Source organism: Cupressus sempervirens, chromosome 9 (assembly GCF_028749045.1).
Source record: "Cupressus sempervirens isolate cs-2001-9-10 chromosome 9, ASM2874904v1, whole genome shotgun sequence".
Classification (NCBI taxonomy): Eukaryota; Viridiplantae; Streptophyta; class Pinopsida; order Cupressales; family Cupressaceae; genus Cupressus; species Cupressus sempervirens.
In genome coordinates, this window is record NC_143126.1 from 636,172,014 (window position 1) to 636,192,031 (window position 20,018).

The window sequence follows — 20,018 nt, forward strand, 5'->3', positions numbered from 1 at the left end:
GTGACGATGCCGAAAGAAATCCAATTGAATTGCACTTGAATTTTTCCACCATCTAGCACAATTAAATCAAATATCATTATTACAACTCTATTTTCTTGGATTGACTAATAGGTATTCTTTGTATGATTAAAGAATTTTAATTAAATGAGGAAAACAATTGTTTTCCCTAGTGATCTCAGTTGACAAATACTCACGTGGATATTAATTTCATTTCATGTTGATGTTGTGACTGCAAAATATTGAAGTCCAGTATTGCTAGTTCCAATAGCTTTTTCATATATATTTTTGGAATTCTGAGAGAAATAAAAAACTTGAATTATTCATATTAGATTAAACTTAAAAGGATGACAATAGATTGACTATCAACTTTTTACTTTTAAATGAAGAGTGAAGTATCATAGATTGTACACAAAAAGTGATATATTGCAATCTTGTTGTCTCATTATATGAATACAGTTCCAAGCTTCCAACCTTGGAAGCCTACATCTCCAAGGATATTTAAAAGTGTACTCTATCTGAAAAATATATCAAAGATCAATGTATATAAAAGATAGTATATATACACACTAAATTATCACAAGCTTCCAACCAATATTTAACTACACCATTGAAATGGTTTATACTGAAATCATAATAAATATTGAATTTTATGAAACTAAGAAGTTTGATGGTTTGTTAACTGCTGAGCATTTGTAATTCTAAGAAATAACAAACATTTAATGTGCAACGCTTGTTTCAATTTTATTTTTTATAAATATTTAAAAATAAGCTGAATGCTAATCTTTTGTATGAAAAAAGTACTTACCTCCATTAGAAGTGGATTTTTTGATTCTTGTATGTCACCATATTCTTTGATAACACGTTTCAGATACGTAGAAGCAAACGCTCTTGCTTCTCTTAAGATATCTTCATCAGGAAAATCTAATTCTGAAACTTTATATATATTTAACATCATTTCTAATTTTGCATCTTGATCGCTAGATTCAAAACCACAGAATTGTCCTTCTTCACCTTTGAACTTTTTGAAAACATCTGCTTATATATCCAAAATATTATTATAAGATTTCAAATATTTAGTTATAGACACGCAATCAAGACAAAAATAAAAATTCTACCACCTGAACAAACGACATATCTATTCAGTCGTAGTATGCGAAATCCTAGAGCCACCATGTTGAGATCACCAAAAACACTATCATGATTCCAGAACCTATTAAAAAAGATATTAGTTACAAAAATCTTCTGAAATCTAATACTTTTCTCACAATACTAGATACACCTTCTTATTTTTTCATATCTAAATTAAACTTCGAAGGAAAGCTTCTTGACCAAATAAACATACTTGTAGACATAATCAAGTGCAGTTTTGATTTCCACTTGAAAATGTCGATCTATTCCCAAACGTTGTAGAACATCAACAAACCAAATATTTTCAAGTACACCGAACTCATCGCCTTCTCCATTAGAAAACATATCACGAATCTCATCAATTAGTATTTCCCTATGTTTATCGTATGAAGAATCCTGATTACAAAAGAAAATGATTTGGCAAGTTAGTTTTGAATATAGAAAAATATATGATTTGTGTAAAACAAACTGCAATATAGTAATCTTTTCATACTGAATATGGAGAATTGAGGGACTGTATGAAATCATCAGTCCACAAGTTAGGATGATGATTTCCAGTCCGACGAAGGGCGTCCTTCATGGGCATGCAACGACTTCCATCATTGCTGGAATTTCCATTAAACATTTCAGCCATGACTGATAACTACAACAAATAAGCACTCGCACTGACACTGATAATGCACTGCACTCAGTACAATTTATCGCCTGAAGCGACTGAGTATTTATAGAGAGTATTGAAGGATTCTAACTATCACTGTGGCAAAAAACGTGTTTTGAAAGTCTACACAAATAAACGTGTTTTGAAAGTCTACACATATTTAAAAACAGATACAATGAGTGTGACTCAAATAAAAAAAGACGATCGGTTGTTCTGGAGTCGTTCTCGTTTTATTATCAGTGAAGACTTTCTTCAAAAACCATCATATACTAAGATTTTGATATACTAAAAGGATCGGTTGTTATGTAGTTGTTCTCGTTTTATTATCAGTGAAGACTTTCTTTAAAAACTTATACTAAGATTTTGATATACTAAAAGTTTTAAACATTATTAGTCCTGCCTATTTTATAGGCGGTGGTTTCTTTTGTATTAGTTGCTGCTTTGGACAGTGAAATTGACAAAAACTTTTCCTTTATCCTAAGGTCATTAGAGTATTACTTATTAAAATGAATTTTTGAAATTTTATTTGTCTTTTTTCATTGATGCATGCCATTTTTCTCAGTAGTATTTTACATTTCCTCACTCAAAAAATTAGTCTAAAAAAAGAACTGTTAACGTGTCTATGGTAAAATTCTAGTGACAGTATGCATGTTGGACACGTGTTTTTCTTTTATTGTGTGTTGTGGGGTTCCACAACTATTCCATTCTCAATAAGTTCTATTCCAAGGTTGTAATTTTTATTTAACAGAATCTCATATTGGTGCAACCTTAGCTTTCTATTTAAGATCTATTATTTGTTGGTTGAACTATCCAAAGATTAAAGTTTGTTGCAGATATGTACCTCATGGATAAATTCTTTTATTTTAAATGTAAGGTGCAGAATGAATACAATAGATGAAGAATGAAGGGCTTCCAAGTGGGCTTCTAGAAGCTCTCCTCTAGCTTTTTGCTATGGTAATGGCCGCCATATTTATGCTTGTCTCTCTTCCGATTTGTTTCTATACGATGAGTGGTATTAGTATGTAATTAAATTATACTAAATTCATAATTTGACACACAATCTATCTTGATCTGGTATTTCTCATTTTGTTTGTTTCAATCTATTTTATGACCAATTCTTTTACACTTAAAGTAACTTTTTTTCACCAATAACTTAAACTTCTTAATCTATAATTTACAAATTAAAAAAAATATTGGTATAGTTGTAAGTATATCTATATAAAGATTTCCCAAGGCTTATTTAATTTTCTTTCAAATGTTGTTTCAAATCAGGCCTCATGAGTTATCATCAAGATGTAGACAACAAGAAAAGCCAAACTTGATAATAGATTGTGAAGTATGATTTAGAAGATTGATAAAGATAAAATAACTCATGCAAATTCATATTTTTTTCAAAAATAGATACAATGAGTGTGACTCAAATGATAAAAACAGATACAATGGTTGTTATGGAGTCATTCTTGTTTTATTAAAATAGATTGGTTGTTATGGAGTCATTCTCTTTCTTAAACAATATACTTTTAATGTGTGTTGTTCAAGAAGAGGAAAATTTCAATTTGGATCTCCCATAAAAGTGTAAGGAGATAAAATGGCATATTCTAACCTTAAGCAAATTGATCAGTAGTTAGAATGTTTCGTGTATAGTTTAAGGATTTGTAGTTCATAAATTTTAAGTGTGATTTCTCCACATCATAATCATATTCCCCACATCACATGACATCAACTCTAGACTTGTGTAGTTGTTTGCAAGAGCTAAAATTGGGTATTCTATGTTATTCATTTGTTTGGACTTGTATTCTTGCTATGTACCAAATTTCAATTTATTAGAGAAAGTGGCTTGCATTCCTTATGTCTCTTCTCTCTAATGATCAAGAAGGTTCTATAACCTTATTCAAAAGTTTCACTTATTGTTGAACTATTTATAATTGTTCTCCTACTTTCTTCAATTAGACAGTAAAATTGTAATAGTATATTTTTACTTGATTATATATTCTATATAATGTTTGACTATATTAGGTACTTGCATAGACTATAGAACTATAGGCAACTAGTGTGTTTTAGCTTGTTATTAATAAACATTTTTAAAACTAATTAAATCCTAAAATTTATTTGAAATTTTTTGTACTATAAAAGCATTTAGCCTATCTAAAGTAGATATGCAATTTATTCAAAAAATATATTAAAAAATAATAAAAATCTCATTAGCTAATAACTTTTTAGATAAGGGCAATTTCACGGAAGAAAGAAGAAAGTAGTGTATACATTTTTCACAAAAAATCATTGGCTAAAAGTTTGTGCTTGCATTTTTTACCCAAATCTTTCTTGTTTGAGGTTGTTCATATTTGTTTTACTAGTTTATTGAATTCAAGTTAGCTAGCTATGGAACCTCCTTTGTTTTGAGCACTATGTTCAATGGCCAAGTCGTGTGCTTATGTAGATTTTTGTTCTCATTGTTGTGGACTAGGTTTTCAACATGCTAAGAAATTGCTCACAAATCAAGCTTATCATACTTTGTTATTCTTTGAAATTGTGAAATGGAAATTAGAAGGTATAAAAGGCTTGCAGTCAAAATAATTGATAGTTCACAATACCTCATACTATTAGTGTTAAATAGTTCATCCTAATAATTTTTAGTTTAATGTAAGATCATTTAAATTGTAGAAATAGTTAAGGTCAAAATATTTTAATTTAACTATATTTTTTCTTATGAATACTAGTAAAGGTCATCATCAATATTGGAAAAATGGATTTCTCCCTCCAACTTTAGGGACTAGTCTATTAGATTCACCCCCTCTCCCCCCACCAAACAAAAAACAAAAACACTTCAAGAGGCCTTCTTGTGACTAACATTTCATTCTCCCTTTTTCCATTGCAGGTACATTTAATCTATCCACAAGCTTGACTTTATGGTGTCCAAATCCATAAGAAATGGCCAGAGTAAGGTGGTGGGCTTTGAGGGTCTGGGTTCGAGAGTTTCTAGGGAAATCACCACTGTGAATTCTGCCTTGATTGAGGGTGTTCTTAAATCTACCATTCATTCTAGGTTTTATTTTGACAAAAACCAAATTGTAGATGTAAGGAACAACTGAAGATTTTGGATATTTCCTCTAATGGACATTTGACTTCATTAAGGTCATTTAAAAAAAGAAACTTTTGACAAGAAATCTATGCCAGACAGAGAACAATTCCTTCTCAACCCCATCAAGGTCATTAACAATCAAACCCAAGGAATAGTTAGAGGTAATGTTCCAACTCTCCCAAAGTTGTTTATTAAACCTAATACCCAAATTTCTAAGGTGGAAGAGAAGACTAGGCTTACAAATTATGCAATATTCTTTTCTATTCAAGGTGTTTCTGAAATGCCTTTGAGGATTTTCTTAAATGATTGGTTATACAGAGTTTGAGAGAAAAAAATTGTTTGAACTTTACCCATTTTCATTTCTTTCAAAACCCTATTTCATAGGAGGAGATTGTTAATTAAATAATTTAAAATATTTGTTCCTCTATTTTTTTTGTGATCCCTTAGTTGGTAGAAGAAACCCAAAGCTAGATTCTCACATTGTCTTATCCTTGATTGTTAACTATTGGTAACCTTCCCCCATATTTGTGGAACATACTTTTATAAGCTAAGGAGGGTAAAAGTACAAATCTGTGTTACCTTAAAGGACACTTGAAACTATTTTGGCCAAACCTCATTTCTCTATGAAAACTTAAATTTCTTCAAAAATTAAGAAAAACCCTTTTATAGATCTCAAAGTCAAGATCATCATCATATAAATTTCACAAAGGGATAACTTTAGTGGTGAATTTCACTCATCAAGAGCGTTAAATTTGGTGAAAAATTTTACACTTTTGGGGTACCCATGTCACCCACACTTTACAAAAAATGAGTCTCATGCTTAGGCCAATTGCCAATAATGGTACATAATTATTTTTATTTTGGTGATGACTTTTCCAATATAATCTAATCTTTCCACATGATAAATTAAATATTTTCACCTACACTTTTTGAGGCATGTCTTTTTTGATGGTCACCTTGTTGGAAGCATGAATGCTAATGATATTCCTATGGGGGGTTATTATAGAAGCCTGATTAGATCATTATCATGATGATATGTTACATTCATGACTATGTTTAGCATTGATGTCAACATAGCATTTTTCTATGGTATTTGACAGAAGAACAACAGTAAAGCTTAAGTTGGTATGGATAGATTGTTGAGTATTTTCACTAGCAAGGTTAATAGGAGATATTACTAAGTGTCTCATATATGCTGCTAACCTTGGGTACAAAAAGTATTAAGTCTAGAAGAAGTTATGCAAGTTTTGGGGAAGACTATTCAGAGATAGAGTTTACAAAAGCATGTTTTGGTAAACTTGTTACATCTCTTAGCAGAGTTGTTATTTTGAAAAGCAAGGTTAAAAGCATATAGCAGACATGTTGGAGATGATGTGGCTAATCTTGCTCATCATAATATTACATGTGTGGAAAGTTATTTAAGTTATAAGGTGACAAATTAATGTTATCGCTAAGTAAAATGTAATCTTAATGAGGTCCTATAATTATTATTTGAGAAGGTGTAACAATCAACTCAAGGGAATTGTTTTGTGGACTCAGTATAAAGGAAGGACATTTTCCTTTCTATAAAGTAAGAAAGCAAGAAGAGCAGAAAGAGGAGAAAAAATGTAAATGTTGAGTAATAAGGTTGACATTCAAAGATAAGTAGAGCAAAGTGAAGATGGAGAAAACTTCATTGTTGAGGTTTTATTTTGAGATCCGAGGTTTAATATATGGAACTAAGGTTTGTGACCTAGTCTACAAGGTCTAACAATGATTGGTCTACTGAAAGGATAGAGGAAAGAGGATAAAGAATAGTATGAATAATTATTCTACAAGGACTAGTTGAGAGATCAATTGGATAGTGAAGTTCAGTGGTCTTTCCCTAGAAGCTCTTTAGGCAGTGGGTCCTTCTACCTTCTAAAACTCCTAGTAGGGTCAGAATCTTCTAACAAGGATTCAAAGTCTCCCATTAGGGACTCTTATGTACTAAATGTGCTTATATACTCCTAATAGTGTCCATTATCTAACAAGGAATATATATATCTTTGTGGGCATCATTCCCACTGGGGTTTTCCCTAGTTTAGAAATCTAGTGTAATTGTGTATGTGCATCTATTTTTTGTTGTTGTTGACTTTTTTTACATGGTTAAGATTAATTAAGGTTGACAATTTTTTTTTTTGGATAACTGATTCACCCTCCCCCCTCTCTTGGTTAACTTGGTGGACTATTGTTTCTAACAATTGGTATTAGAGCATTAGGTCTTTGAGGATAAGGCTTAATAGCTTTAGGAGATCAGTGGCGAGTTATTTTAGAAAGAATAGTCCTAAGTTTGATGGAGGAAATTTAGACACCCAAAAGATGGAGCTTCTTGGTGAGAGATCATAATTGGGTACAAAATTGAGCATTGAGTTTTTGGATAGAGGCACAAGCAAAAACAGATCTAGATCTAAAGAAGACACAAAGATTGAATAAGGTATTGATCTTCTTAGAGAGCTTGAACATATGGAAATATTCTCTTGTTGGACATGTATTGATTTTGGTCATTTTTCATCTGCATGCCCTAAGAGAGTAATGAAAACTAGAAAGAGTTCACTTTCTAATGAAGATGATGAATTTAAAGCAAGTATGGAAAGATTCTTGAATGATTGTGAAGATAATGAACCTAAATTAGTTAAGAAAGAGGAAGTATTAGAAGAGATAGCTTTGGTAAATATTGTTGATCCAAAGGCTAACCATGACAATGTGGAAGTTATCATTAATAATGATTTGCAGAATGGGAATTAGATTTAAGAACGGAGATCTAGTCCTAGAGTAGAAGAAAGAGTTGAGTAGATGACTCTTGAGCAAAATGGCATTACAGATAGAAAAAATAGGTTAGCAACAAAAGTAGCAAGAGCTATGTTATCTAAGAATGGTGTATCCAAGATATTTTGGAGAGAAGTTGTGAATGCAATAGTTTACACTATGAACAGAGTGCATGTCAGGAAAGACACAAACAAGACCCTTTATGTACTATGGTTTGGTCATTCACCTACAGTTAAGTATTTCAAAAAAATTGGCAGAAAATGTTATATCAAAGAAGATGATGATGTTGGTAAATTTGATGCTAGAAGTGATGAACTTGGTATGTTTCTTGGTTATTCATTGAAAAGCAGATCTTAGAGATGTTATAATCTAAGAATTAAGACTATTTTTGAAAGTGCAAGTGTAAGAGTTGATGAGAAAATCAGGATACAAGAAATAACAGTTGACTATAATTTTGATGATGAGAATGTTATTGTTACTAAAAAGAATGATGAAGTATTCTTTAAGACTAACAATGATTTGCAGAATGAAGGTGAGCAAAGGAATGAACAAAGTTTAGAACCTAGAACAAAGCTAAGAGTTGAGATAACAACACCTACTTCTAGTAAGAATATGATAAAGAAACATCCACCAGAATAGATCATCGACACCAAAGATAAAGGCATGATACAAGAAGTAGAATTAATAAAGAACTAAGTTTTATATCTCAAGTAGAACGAAAGAATGTAGATGAGGCATGCAAAGATGACTATTGGAAGCAAGGTATGAAAGAAGAATTGTATCAAATAGTGAAGAATGAGACATGGGAATTGGTCCCTAGACCAGCAAACAAGACTGTGATAGGAACAAAATGGGTATTCAGGAACAAGATGAATGAACAAGGTGAAGTTCTAAGGAACAAAGCAAGATTGGGATGTAAGGGTTACTCATAGCAAGAATGAATAGACTATGGAGAAACCTATGCTCCTGTGGCAAGAATTGAAGTAGTAAGGTTATTCTTAGCCTATGTAGCACATAAGAAATTGAAAGTGTATCATATGGATGTCAAGTCAACATTTCTGAATGGAGAACTTGAAGAAGAGGTATATATAGAATAGCCTAAATGTTTTCCTTTAACAGATGACAAGGACATGGTATGTAGATTGAGGAAAGCATTATATGGCTTAAAACGTGCACCCTAAACCTGGTATGCAAGGTTGGCCAAGCATTTGACAAAACTTAGATTTAGAAAAGGTATGGGACACAGTAATCTTTACTTGAAAGAAATAGGTAATGGATTGTTGATTTTGGTAATATTTGTTGATGATATCATATTCAAAGGAGATGATAGTGAAAGTCACAAGTTTGTAGAAGAAATGAGGAAGGAATTTGAAATGAACATTATAGGGGAAATAAAATACTTCTTAGGATTGTAGATTGTGTAGGATAAAAAAGGAATATTTATTTCTTAGACTAAGTATTTGAAAGAACTATTCAAAAGGTTTGGTTTGGAAACATGTAAACTAGTTGGAACACCTATGATAACTGGACACAAGTTATCTACGAAGGATGGGACACCTACTATTGAGAAGAAGTATAGATCTATGATTGGAGGATTACAATATTTGAATCACATGAGGCTAGATATAGAAAATACAATTGGAATTATTGCAAGGTTTAAAGATGACCCTAGAGAAGCACATTATGTAGTAGTTAAGAGGATATTTAGATATCTAAAGGGAACATCAGAGTTAGGATTCTAGTATGACAAATCTAATGATTTCACTTTATATGCTTGTACTATTGTTAATTGGGCAGGCAATATGGATGATAGAAAGAGCACTAGTGGTGGAGCATTATTTCTTGGAGGAAGATTGGTTTCTTGGTTAAGCAAGAAGCATGATTGTATGTCATAGAGTACAACAGAGGTAGAATATGTTGTAGTAGCAAGCAATTATAATCAAGTTGTTTGGATGAAGTAGATGCTAAAGGATATAAGGATCAAACTCAATGAAGCCGTTGACATACATTGTGATAGCACAAGCATAATGAATATGTCTAAGAATCTAGTTGAGAGAGAAAGTTGTAGAAAAGGAAATTAGATTGGAGTATGTAAGCACCAAAGAGAAGATTGGAGATACGTTTACTAAGCCTCTTCCCAAAGAGACTTTTGAGTATTTGTGAGGTATGTTAGGGGTTATGCCCCTACCTACATCAAAGTAGATGATGTAAGAGTGCATCGTTCTAGTGGTATAGAGCAATATTGTTTGTCTGGATTGAATGTTGATGCTTCCTATATGGGGGAGCATCTATGATAGATAGAGTCATCTAGGACTCTTGATAGATGTTGTTTTGAATAGTTTCTTTGGACATTTGAGTAGGTCAAAGATAGTTGTTGTAGAGATTGATAGGATGCAATGATATATGGTTGTTGAAACCTTTGTTATTGATGTCAATGGGGGAGAGATTACAACATGAAAAACATTTTGATACATGGGAGAAGTTACAAAGAATATTGAGATAAATCAATGGCAAAGAAGTGTGTGAAAAATTTATTTTAGTAATAAGGTTGAGGAAACACAAAAGCCAGTATGATTGATGAAACGGATTTGGAAAGAAAGGATAACAATCTTTAATAGTTGGTATTTTTGGAACTAGATGCTTTTCATCTAAGTTTTCATCAATGCCAAAGGGGGAGATTTTTTGAAGCATGAATGATAATGATAATCCTATTGGGGAGTATTGTAGAAACATGATAAGATCATTATCATGATGATATGTTACATTCATGACTGTGTTTTCCATTGATGTCAACATAACAGTTTTATGTGATATCTGACATAAGAACAATGGTAAAGATTAAATTGGTACAGATAGATCATTGAGTATTTTCACTAGCATGGTTAATGGGAGATACTAATAAGTATCTAGTATATGCAACTAACCTTGGGTACAAAAAATATTAAGTCTAGAAGAAGTTATAAAAGTTTTGGTGAAGATTACTAAGAGATAGAGTTTACATAAACATGTTTTGGTAAACTTGTTATATCTCTTAGCACAGTTGTTATTTTGAGAAGCAAATTTAGATGCATGTAGAAGACATGTTGGGAATAGCATGGCTAAGCTCGCTCATCATAATATTACATGTGTGGAAATTTTTTCAAGTTACAATGTGAGAGATTGATGTTACCGCTTAGTAAAATGTGTTCTTAATGAGGTCCTATAATTATTATTTGAGAATGTGTAACAACTGACTCAAGGGAATTGTTTTATGGACTTAGTATAAAGGAATGGTATTTTCCTTTTTTATAAAGTAAGAAATCAAGAAGAGTGGAAAGAGGAGAAAAGATATGAACACTGAGTTATCAGGTTGACATGCAAAGATAAGCAGAGAAGAGAGAAGTTGCAGAAAAATTCATTGTCAAAGTTTTATTTTGAGATCCAAGGTTTGATATTTGGATCCCAAGTATGTGACCTAGTCTACAATGTCTAACAGTGATTGGTCTAGTTGATAGGATAGAGGAATGAGGAAAAAGCATAGTACAAACAATTATTTTGCAACGAATAGTTGAGAGATTAGTTGGACAGTGAATTTCAGTGGTCTTGCCCCATAAGTTGTTTGGATAGTGGGTCCTTCTGCCTTCTACAACTCTTAACAGAGATGGCACAACTCTTAATAGGGTTGGAATCTTCTAACAAGGATTCAAAGTCTCCTAATAGGGACTCTTATCTACTGAATGTGTTTATAGACTCCTAACAGGGTTCATCCTTTGATATATATATATATATATATATATATGTATGTATGTATGTATGTATGTATGTATGTATGTATGTATACATACATACATAGATACATACATACATACATACATACATGTATGTATGTATGTATGTATCTTTATGGGCATCATTCTCACCAGGGTTTTGCCTCTGATCAAGGGTTTCCCTAGTTAACAAATCTAGTGAAATTGTGTATGTACATCTTGTTATGGTTGGTTTTTACTTTTGTTACATGGTTAAGATTAATTAAGGTTGATAAATATTTTAGTTTGATAACTGATTCACCCACCCCACCCCCCCCCTCCCCCCCCCCCCCCCCCCCCCCCACCCTCCCCCATCTCAGTTATCTTGGTTGACTATTATTTCTAACAGAGCTTCACCAATCTATGGTAAAAATTTAAGGTTTTATGTGAAGTACATAGACTTGAAAAGCATCTCTATTCCAGAAACTTTCCAAGGAACTTTTTATCCTACTATTTTTTGGTGTGAAATAGTTTTTATTGTAAATAATTGCTATTATTCTGAGAACTTTCTTTGAAACTTGTTGTTCTTTAACATTTGAACCTGAAATAGGATTAATATTGTTGATTTAGGATCATCTAACGTTTATTGAAAAGGGTTATTATATTTTGGATGATATAAAATTATAGTTTCTAGGTATTTGTACTTTTGGTTGTGATTTCTTAAATAATTAAATATTCACTAGGGTTTTACAAAATTTCCATATGACAGAAAAAAAATTTCCAATAAAATCAAAAAATTTCCTACTTTGAAAAAAAAATCACCAATACAAATTAATATTTTTACCTCTAAATCTATATTGGATTCACCACGATTTGATACATTTTTTCAAAGGGGGTTTCTTAAACTTATCCCTAATTTCATGGTGTTTTAAATAGTTATAGTATCTTATAATTTCAAGATATTACAAGGGTATATTTTAATGTTCAAGAATATGCTACTTCGAAAGAGAAAAAAAATAGTAAATCATGTAATTAAACTAAATTTTTATTTAGCACTAGAACATTTAATCCTGTTCAAGAATATGTGAGTTTTTTTCAAAAAGGTGTAGATTTGATAGGCAAGTTTTGATGGGAGAAAAAAACTATTGATTTTTGATAAGCTTGACTTTGAGTTCTTATAACAAAGACAATATAATTCAAAAAAAAAAAAATCTTTATTTGCACTAGCAATACATGTCATCTATAACATATTTTGAAATTATAGGAAAAAAATATTATTTGCATATACTTGTTTGATGGTAACTACACCCTATATTTTTTGCAAATTAAAAAAGGACTTCAATTTTTTTTTGAAATGCATAAATTCTTGCTAAAAAATTTTATAGGAAGAAACTTTGTCCAATTTCACATATTTCATCAATTTACATCATCTTCAAATTCTAAGCACAAATGCCACTTTTGTGTCATTAGAGATGAACAATTTGTGTTCTAACGTCCTTTTCCTTTACAAAAGGGTGACACAAGTTTGTAACTTTACCCTAGAACCCATCAACAAAATGCTTAACACTAACCATTTCAATAACATAATCGATAACAAAGATGCTTGTATGGTGGTCTCCAAATCTCTTAGTATAGATTTGTCCAATCAGATTACCTTTGACCTTACTAATGACAATACAATATACCCCCACACCCTCCTTGATGATATTAAGTATTGCTATTTTTGGTTGAGGAAAGGTCGCCATAGGAAAACTTTCCCTCTATTGATAAAAAAACCCTCTCCCCTGGCTACGATGAATAATCCACCTTTGTTTTCTATTCAAAGCATTCTTGTTGACCAAAACTCTAAAAGTGATTATGTCCTTGTTGAGGATCCTAAGCTTCTTCTTCCTCCCATGAGTCTTGATTAGCCTCATTGGATGCACTAGTGTCAACCTTAAAGAAGGGTTATTCCCCATTTACCAACTTCAATTCATCTAAGTTTGTCCTTAAAGATATCCTTCAAGATTATAAAATGGATTTTGGTCTTAGTGATAAGACTCTAAAGCACAAACATAGAACAATAAATTCTAATAAAATTATTCTTGAGAGACTAAGGAGGAAATGAATTCATAATATTAAACAATCTTCTTCTACGGTGTTAGCCCCAATTGATAATGTTGAAGCTAAGGGAGATAATATATGTGAAAGAGACATATCAGTTGTTATGTTGTCATTGATTTCAAGCCAGAATGGGTAAGAAATTTTGCTAATTCATTAAAGTGAAAAATCATCTAAAGGATGTAGAGTTGATTGATGAAGAGGATTTGTAAAGGAAATGGAAGAAAATATTGATAAGTAAAGGATTTGAATGGGTACTTGACGAGTTACACTTTCATAGTATAATGTTCATCTAATTATTTTACATGAGTTGATTAAGTGTTGAGATCATATATAAGTAAGATATGTTGGTTGACAAAGAAGGAAAGAAGTTATAAAGTGAGAAGATAAAGAAGATAAGAAAGTTGCAGGGTATGTGCAGGATTATGGTCAACCAAACTATGCCCTTAAGTGGCAATGAAAAATCAACAAATTAGGCTTATGTTAACTTAATGTGCAATTTTCAACTTGTTATGAACTTTCTATCAAAAAGTTGATAGAAAAGAATCTATAGGAAATTTAATTTTTTTTTTGTAAACTACTAAGCCTTATCTGAAAAAGAAATAATTGATTGGTCAAATTTTTTAATTTTAATGCAATAGTACAAAAATTTTAGGACAAAAATAAGAATTAGACGTATGTCTAACCACCTTAATCAAAATCAAATGATAATATTTTCGAATAAGATTCTAGATATAAGAATTAGACTCATTCACAGATGTGATGTATATTTTTGGGTATTTTATTCTAAATAAACAATTAATTATTCATTTTCTACTATAGTATTCTTGGAATAAAAAAACTCTCATGTCTGGCCACCTTAACTAATTCAAAACTTTCCAAAATTTAATTTTTTTTTCCTTATTGTAGAAGAAACATAGAATGTGGTGACTCTTTTTTATTTTAAAAATGTTGTACCATTTGAAAGTTATAGTTGTTTTTAAATCAGTGTGTCAATCATCACTTTATATGTAACTTCATTAGAAAATAAGTAACAATTACTTGGTGAACTCATAATTTGATAGACATTACATTTATTAAAATCTAACAACATTCTAAATAAACCCTTTTTGTTTCATAAAATTTGGGTGAAAAAAAGTTGTCAGCTACATGTTTGAAGTAAAAAATACACAAGAAATAGTTAAAAACACATTTTTGGGACATTTTGTATGTTTCAACCATGTACGGTTGCTACCCAAAGATATAATAGGCCTTATAAAGATATTCTTTTTTGGGTTTGGTATCAGGATGGGTGGGAAAAAATTTGGAATAGATTTTCAAATGCTTTGAGGCATTTCAAAACTACATAATTTTTAGGTTGTCACCTTTTGGCACACCATGATCCTGCACATACACTGCACTAGGATAGAAAAAATGAGATCATTAAAAGGACTAAACATCTTTGAACATTTGTAGTAGTCACCAAGAATAAGTAAAAAAAAGTGAAGAATAAATAGTATTAACTAAGAGAATCTAGTGGTAATTGAGTATAGTATTGTCTAAGTAAGTGTAATGTTAACCGGGCAAGGGAAAGATGAATAGTTTTTAGAGAATCAATGTGGGGTTGACATTTGATGAAAATATGGGTTGATCAAGAAGTTTCTTAGATAAGGAAAAAGTTTATTATGACATATATGGCTGCCAATATTTAAAGAAGATCTGATGATGGCAATTTAATGATTTGAATTAAAGCTCAAAGTTCAAGGAGAAAGTGTAATACACGAGTTTTAGATTCAATGAATCTAAGTTGGATGAGGATTAGATGATTGTGATTAAGTGGTAAAACATTAGAGAATCTATTGAAGTAGAAATAAACTATCTATTAAAGGGATGAACGATATGGTTATTGTTGTTGTTCAAGTCGTTAGTGAAAAAGAAGATATAACATGAAACCGAGTAGAGGTGCATTATGAAGTCAAGCAAGTAAAGTGCAAACTTGATACGTATGTGAGTGGATCAACTAGAATGAAGAAAAGAGTAGGAAAGATGAGAAAAATGGAGATTTGACACAACAAAGGTAGTTGCATTAATTGTCAAATCATTTCATTATGATTCTCTAATCATTATAGCAGAAAAAATCTTAACCTAGTGGACTTAGTAGTCTTATTTGTGAAATTGTTTTAAGGTAAAATTCATTTGAATGTTTGTATGTCCTTTGGAGTAGGACACTCAAATGAGGAGTGATAAGGTCTAGATGATCTTGGGTGTAAATACCCGAACAGGGTCACATCTAATAATATATACATAACTTATAATATGATTGGCTCCTAACAGAGCTCACTTCAAAAGAGTAAATTTTTTGGGTTGTTGATTCACAAGTGGGTTTTCCCTTATTAGGATTTCTATGTTAAAAATACTCATGTCAAAATGTGTAGATGATTTTGTTTCAAGCTATTTCATATTTCATTGTCTATTGTTGCAACTCAATACTTACACATAATTAATTTATGTGATACTTGGTAGATGAAGCTAATGTTGTTAACATTTTACTAGTAATGATTAAGTTAAATGTTATTGTGGATACTAGATATGTTATCAAGTTAATGTACTAAAAATATAAAGTGTAAAATTCTTGTAAATTTGTAAAGGACTTGAGGGTAACCCCTCCCCTCTATGTTATCTAACAATCAGTATCAGAGCATAGTGCTTAAAGGAGATATTTCAAAGGGGCATAAGCTAAAGACCCAAAGATGTCTAAGAGAGAGGTACCTAAGCTGAAAAAGGTGATAAATAGAAAGAAATAACATAATAACTTGATGATAGAGATTGCTTCTTCTCTTAATGATGTTAAATTTTATGATATCATAGTTTGTGCTACTACAAAAGAAATGGGGGATAGGCCTCTACTTGTTTATGGAGGATATCAAAATGTGCTAAGGGAAAAACCTAAAAGTCTAAGAGAAAGATTTGATGACATGAGGATGATAGGAAATACCATTGCAAAGTATTGTAACTAAATCAAGAAAGTGGTTGGTACCATTAAAGTTGTAGGAGGAGTCATAAGTAGTGAAGAGGTTGTAAGTAAGGTAATAAGAACCCTTTTTCCTATTTATGCTATTAGATATTCTCCTATTCAAGAACTAACATCTATTCATGGTAATAACCTTACTCTTTATGCTTTAGTTGGTAGATTAATTTCTTTTGAGTTGAGTAAATTTGTTAACATATTACCTAAGATTGTAAATTATTTTAAGTCATCTCTAAGTATTAGAAGTTCAAAGAAGGATAAGAATATTCACAATTTAAAAGATGAAAGTGATTGTCATTTTGATGAGGAAGATCAAGAAGAGAATGAAGCATTGTTCACTAGGAGGATACCAAGAGGAAAAGGCAAGCTTAAAGGTAAATTACTCCTTTTTTTTTTTCAAATGTAATGAAGTTTGTCATATTCCTTCTATATGTCCTAACAAGAGTTGGAATGTTAAGTATGAAAAGAGGGAGAAGAAATAATAAAGGAACAAAGATTATAAAGATAATAGAAAGATTATAACACCGAGTCAAAGTATGATATATAAAATGAAGTTGAGGAATTTGTGTATGTTGTTGTGAAAGAAGATTAAGAGGAAGAAAGCTATGAAGAATAAAAATATCTTATCTCATGTTATTAAGAATTTTATTTGGATTATTTTTAGCGGTCGGTTGCATCATATGATTGGTGATATTGATAAGTTTGATAAACTAGAGGAGTATAATGGCATATTTGTTAAACTTGGAAATAATATTCCATATCTTATAAAAGCAAGAGGTTCACTAATTTTGAATGAAAATATTATATTTGATGATGCTTATTGGGGTCAAGGTCTGCAATACAATTTTTTGAGTGTTGCATAGCTGAATAACATAGATCAACAACTGGAATTCAAGTACTGGAAGCTGAAAAATATTTGATGGTAATGGAAAACTTATTGGGACTAGTGATCAAACAAGAGGTAATTTACACTAGTAAATTTGAACTTAATTTTTGATCAATTTTGGTTGAAATTTTAACCCACATTGGTTGAAATTTTGACCAAGTAGTTCATGACAATTGTTCTCATCAAAATTTCAACCAACTTGCAGGTTGGTCAAAATTTTGACCAGTTCTTGGTGGAAAACTTTCAAGAATTGGTTGAAATTTCCACCAATGTTTGGTTGAAAACTTTCAAGAATTGGTTGAAATTTTGACCAATTCTTTGTAGAAAACTTTCAAGAATTGCTTGAAATTTCCACCAATTTTTCGTTGAAAACTTTTACGAATTGGTAGAAATTTTGACCAATTCTTGGTAGAAAGCTATCAAGAAATTGTCAAAATTTCCACCAATTCTTAGTTGAAAACTTTCAAGAGATGGTCAAAATTTTGACCAAACTAGGTTGTTTAAAAAAAAACATAGAGCGGGTGAATCCCCCAATGAATTCCTACCCATGGACTCTCTCTTAGATTATCTTCTTCAATCACTCAACCAGTGCAATTTCAAAAGAGGCTTGGTAGCAGTTGCCATTCTATAGTGCATTTGTTCAACAATTTTGAAGTTGATCTAATGGTGAGCCCTCATCTAGCATTAGGTGGTTGCTTGGCACTCTAGCAATTTGTTATGAACCTATCGTGGCTAATGGGAGATTTGATAACAAAAGCTCCTAGCGACCCTCCAATAGAATCAGTGCTAGTGTTCAAGAAAGACACATTTTTCAGATTTCAAATATCGGCATTAGCATCCTTTCTATTGGAGGGCCATGAAGCATCTTGATTTCTATACAAGGGCTCCCCAAAGTCTTCTCTATGAAACTTCATTGGCACAATTTATAGAATGGTTAGGCAGCAATTGTCATTGTGGTGGAGGTTGCATCATATCTAATAATGGAGCATGAGAGCACTTACATCTTTAAACTAGAACATATGGAATATAATGGTTATGGAGATATGTTAAAGATACAACACTTTGGATGGTATTTGTTGTTTATTAAGAATTGTAATCAGCCATTTAGATAACTACCATTAAAATTGTTCTCAGTGGGCAATTACTTGAAAACTTGAATATCTGAAGAGATACCTCTCTCCAGGAAAGCCTTAGTCATAGAAAAGGATGTCTCTTTTCTTGTATTAGAGGATTTATATTTATAGAATATCAATTGTCATAGGGCATCAAAGATAAGAAGACAAATTAGTGAGAAAGGAACCATAAGAAGTAGACACATATTTGGGATCAGGCTCTCACTAATCTAATTTAGGCTTGTTATAATCAACATTTAATCATCTGAATAATAGCTCTTGTAAACAAAATGGGTGTAAGGGGTGGAGGAATATTTTCTTCATATCTTATGATGGGAGCCTACTTTATATATTATGAGAAAGTAATAGTCACAAAACATGTCAATTATCTTTTACATTGAAGGAGAATTATCACCCAAGGACTTGTTATGGTCAGCTAATCCATTGTTAAGTTATCCAAGGAAAAGCCATGATTAACTTAAAGAAAGCAATGATTGCATATAAGGCAATGATTAGCATACATTGGCAATCTTTAATAATAGTTACTGAAGGAAAGGTGCGATTAAATGTGAAATATAAGATATATTCATATTAGGTGTTTTTCTTTAATGATCCCAATCTCGAAGTGGCCACCATCTTCATGGGCTATGGCATCACCATTTTCTACCAAGATACCAAGATGTCACCAACATACTAAAAACACAATTTTTATTGTATATATTAAAAACACTGAATAAGTTACACATCTTTTATTGAAACTCGTATGAAGCAAAACTATAACTAGCTCATCCTTCATTTGTTGCCTCTAGCTCCAACTTATGCAATGGACTAAAATTTTACTAATCAGCATGTTAGCTCAGTATTTCTCAAAATATAGATTATTAAATGTGACTAAACAGTAGCCAAGCAATGATTTAATCATAAAATGAATCCATGAAAGAGTTATGTACTTGCTATTTGGATCATAGTAGAAAAAGTTCATGGTGCCCAATATAACATACAAATTTAACACCTTAAATAGTTACGTACCTAATGTTTGGATCATAGTAGTTGTTGTTTGGATCAAAAACCCTTGAGAGAGATTGACAGGTGAGTGAATATGCATAATATATTAGAGACCATTTTGTTAAATTTTGATAGAATGCGCTGAAGATGAAATTTTAAAGATACTTTTGGGTACCAATCATACTTTTAATTTTAAATTATGTTGGATGTAGAAATTAAATGAAGCTTTGAAATTTTATTCATAATACATATTATAAGTTTAAATGACCTGCAAGTTTTAATTTTCATAGCTATAATTGGAAAAGTTCAAGCCTGAAGCTTATTTAAACTTGTAAAATCAACAAAACTTCATCAAGAAAATGACTAGTAGAGTTAAACTTTCTAGTTGTAAGCAAGTCGTTTAAACTTCAAACTTGCAACATGAACAAAATTAATATAATTCCACATTTGACATTATATTGATCTTTAAACAACAACTCCAAGCATAGAAGTTAACATGTATTTAGAAGTTGAACTACTTGTTTTGGTCAA

General features: G+C 31.2%; 1 protein-coding gene across 1 annotated transcript in view; it reads right to left on the reverse strand.

Annotated features, from left to right (window-relative positions):
• LOC149540327 (sesquiterpene synthase Cad-like) overlaps nt 1–1,762 on the reverse strand; it is a 5,048-nt gene extending 3,286 nt beyond the window's left edge. Inside the window, exons 1-7 of the mRNA XM_089799552.1 lie at nt 1,622–1,762; nt 1,343–1,524; nt 1,119–1,210; nt 806–1,032; nt 409–515; nt 195–293; nt 1–52 (exon numbers count right to left, since the gene is read on the reverse strand). The exon at nt 1–52 is cut by the window's left edge and continues 164 nt beyond it. Coding sequence (XP_089655678.1) covers nt 1–52; nt 195–293; nt 409–515; nt 806–1,032; nt 1,119–1,210; nt 1,343–1,524; nt 1,622–1,762 — 900 coding nt within the window. The remainder of the gene's footprint in view (nt 53–194; nt 294–408; nt 516–805; nt 1,033–1,118; nt 1,211–1,342; nt 1,525–1,621) is intronic.
• Nucleotides 1,763–20,018: the final 18,256 nt, after the last annotated feature.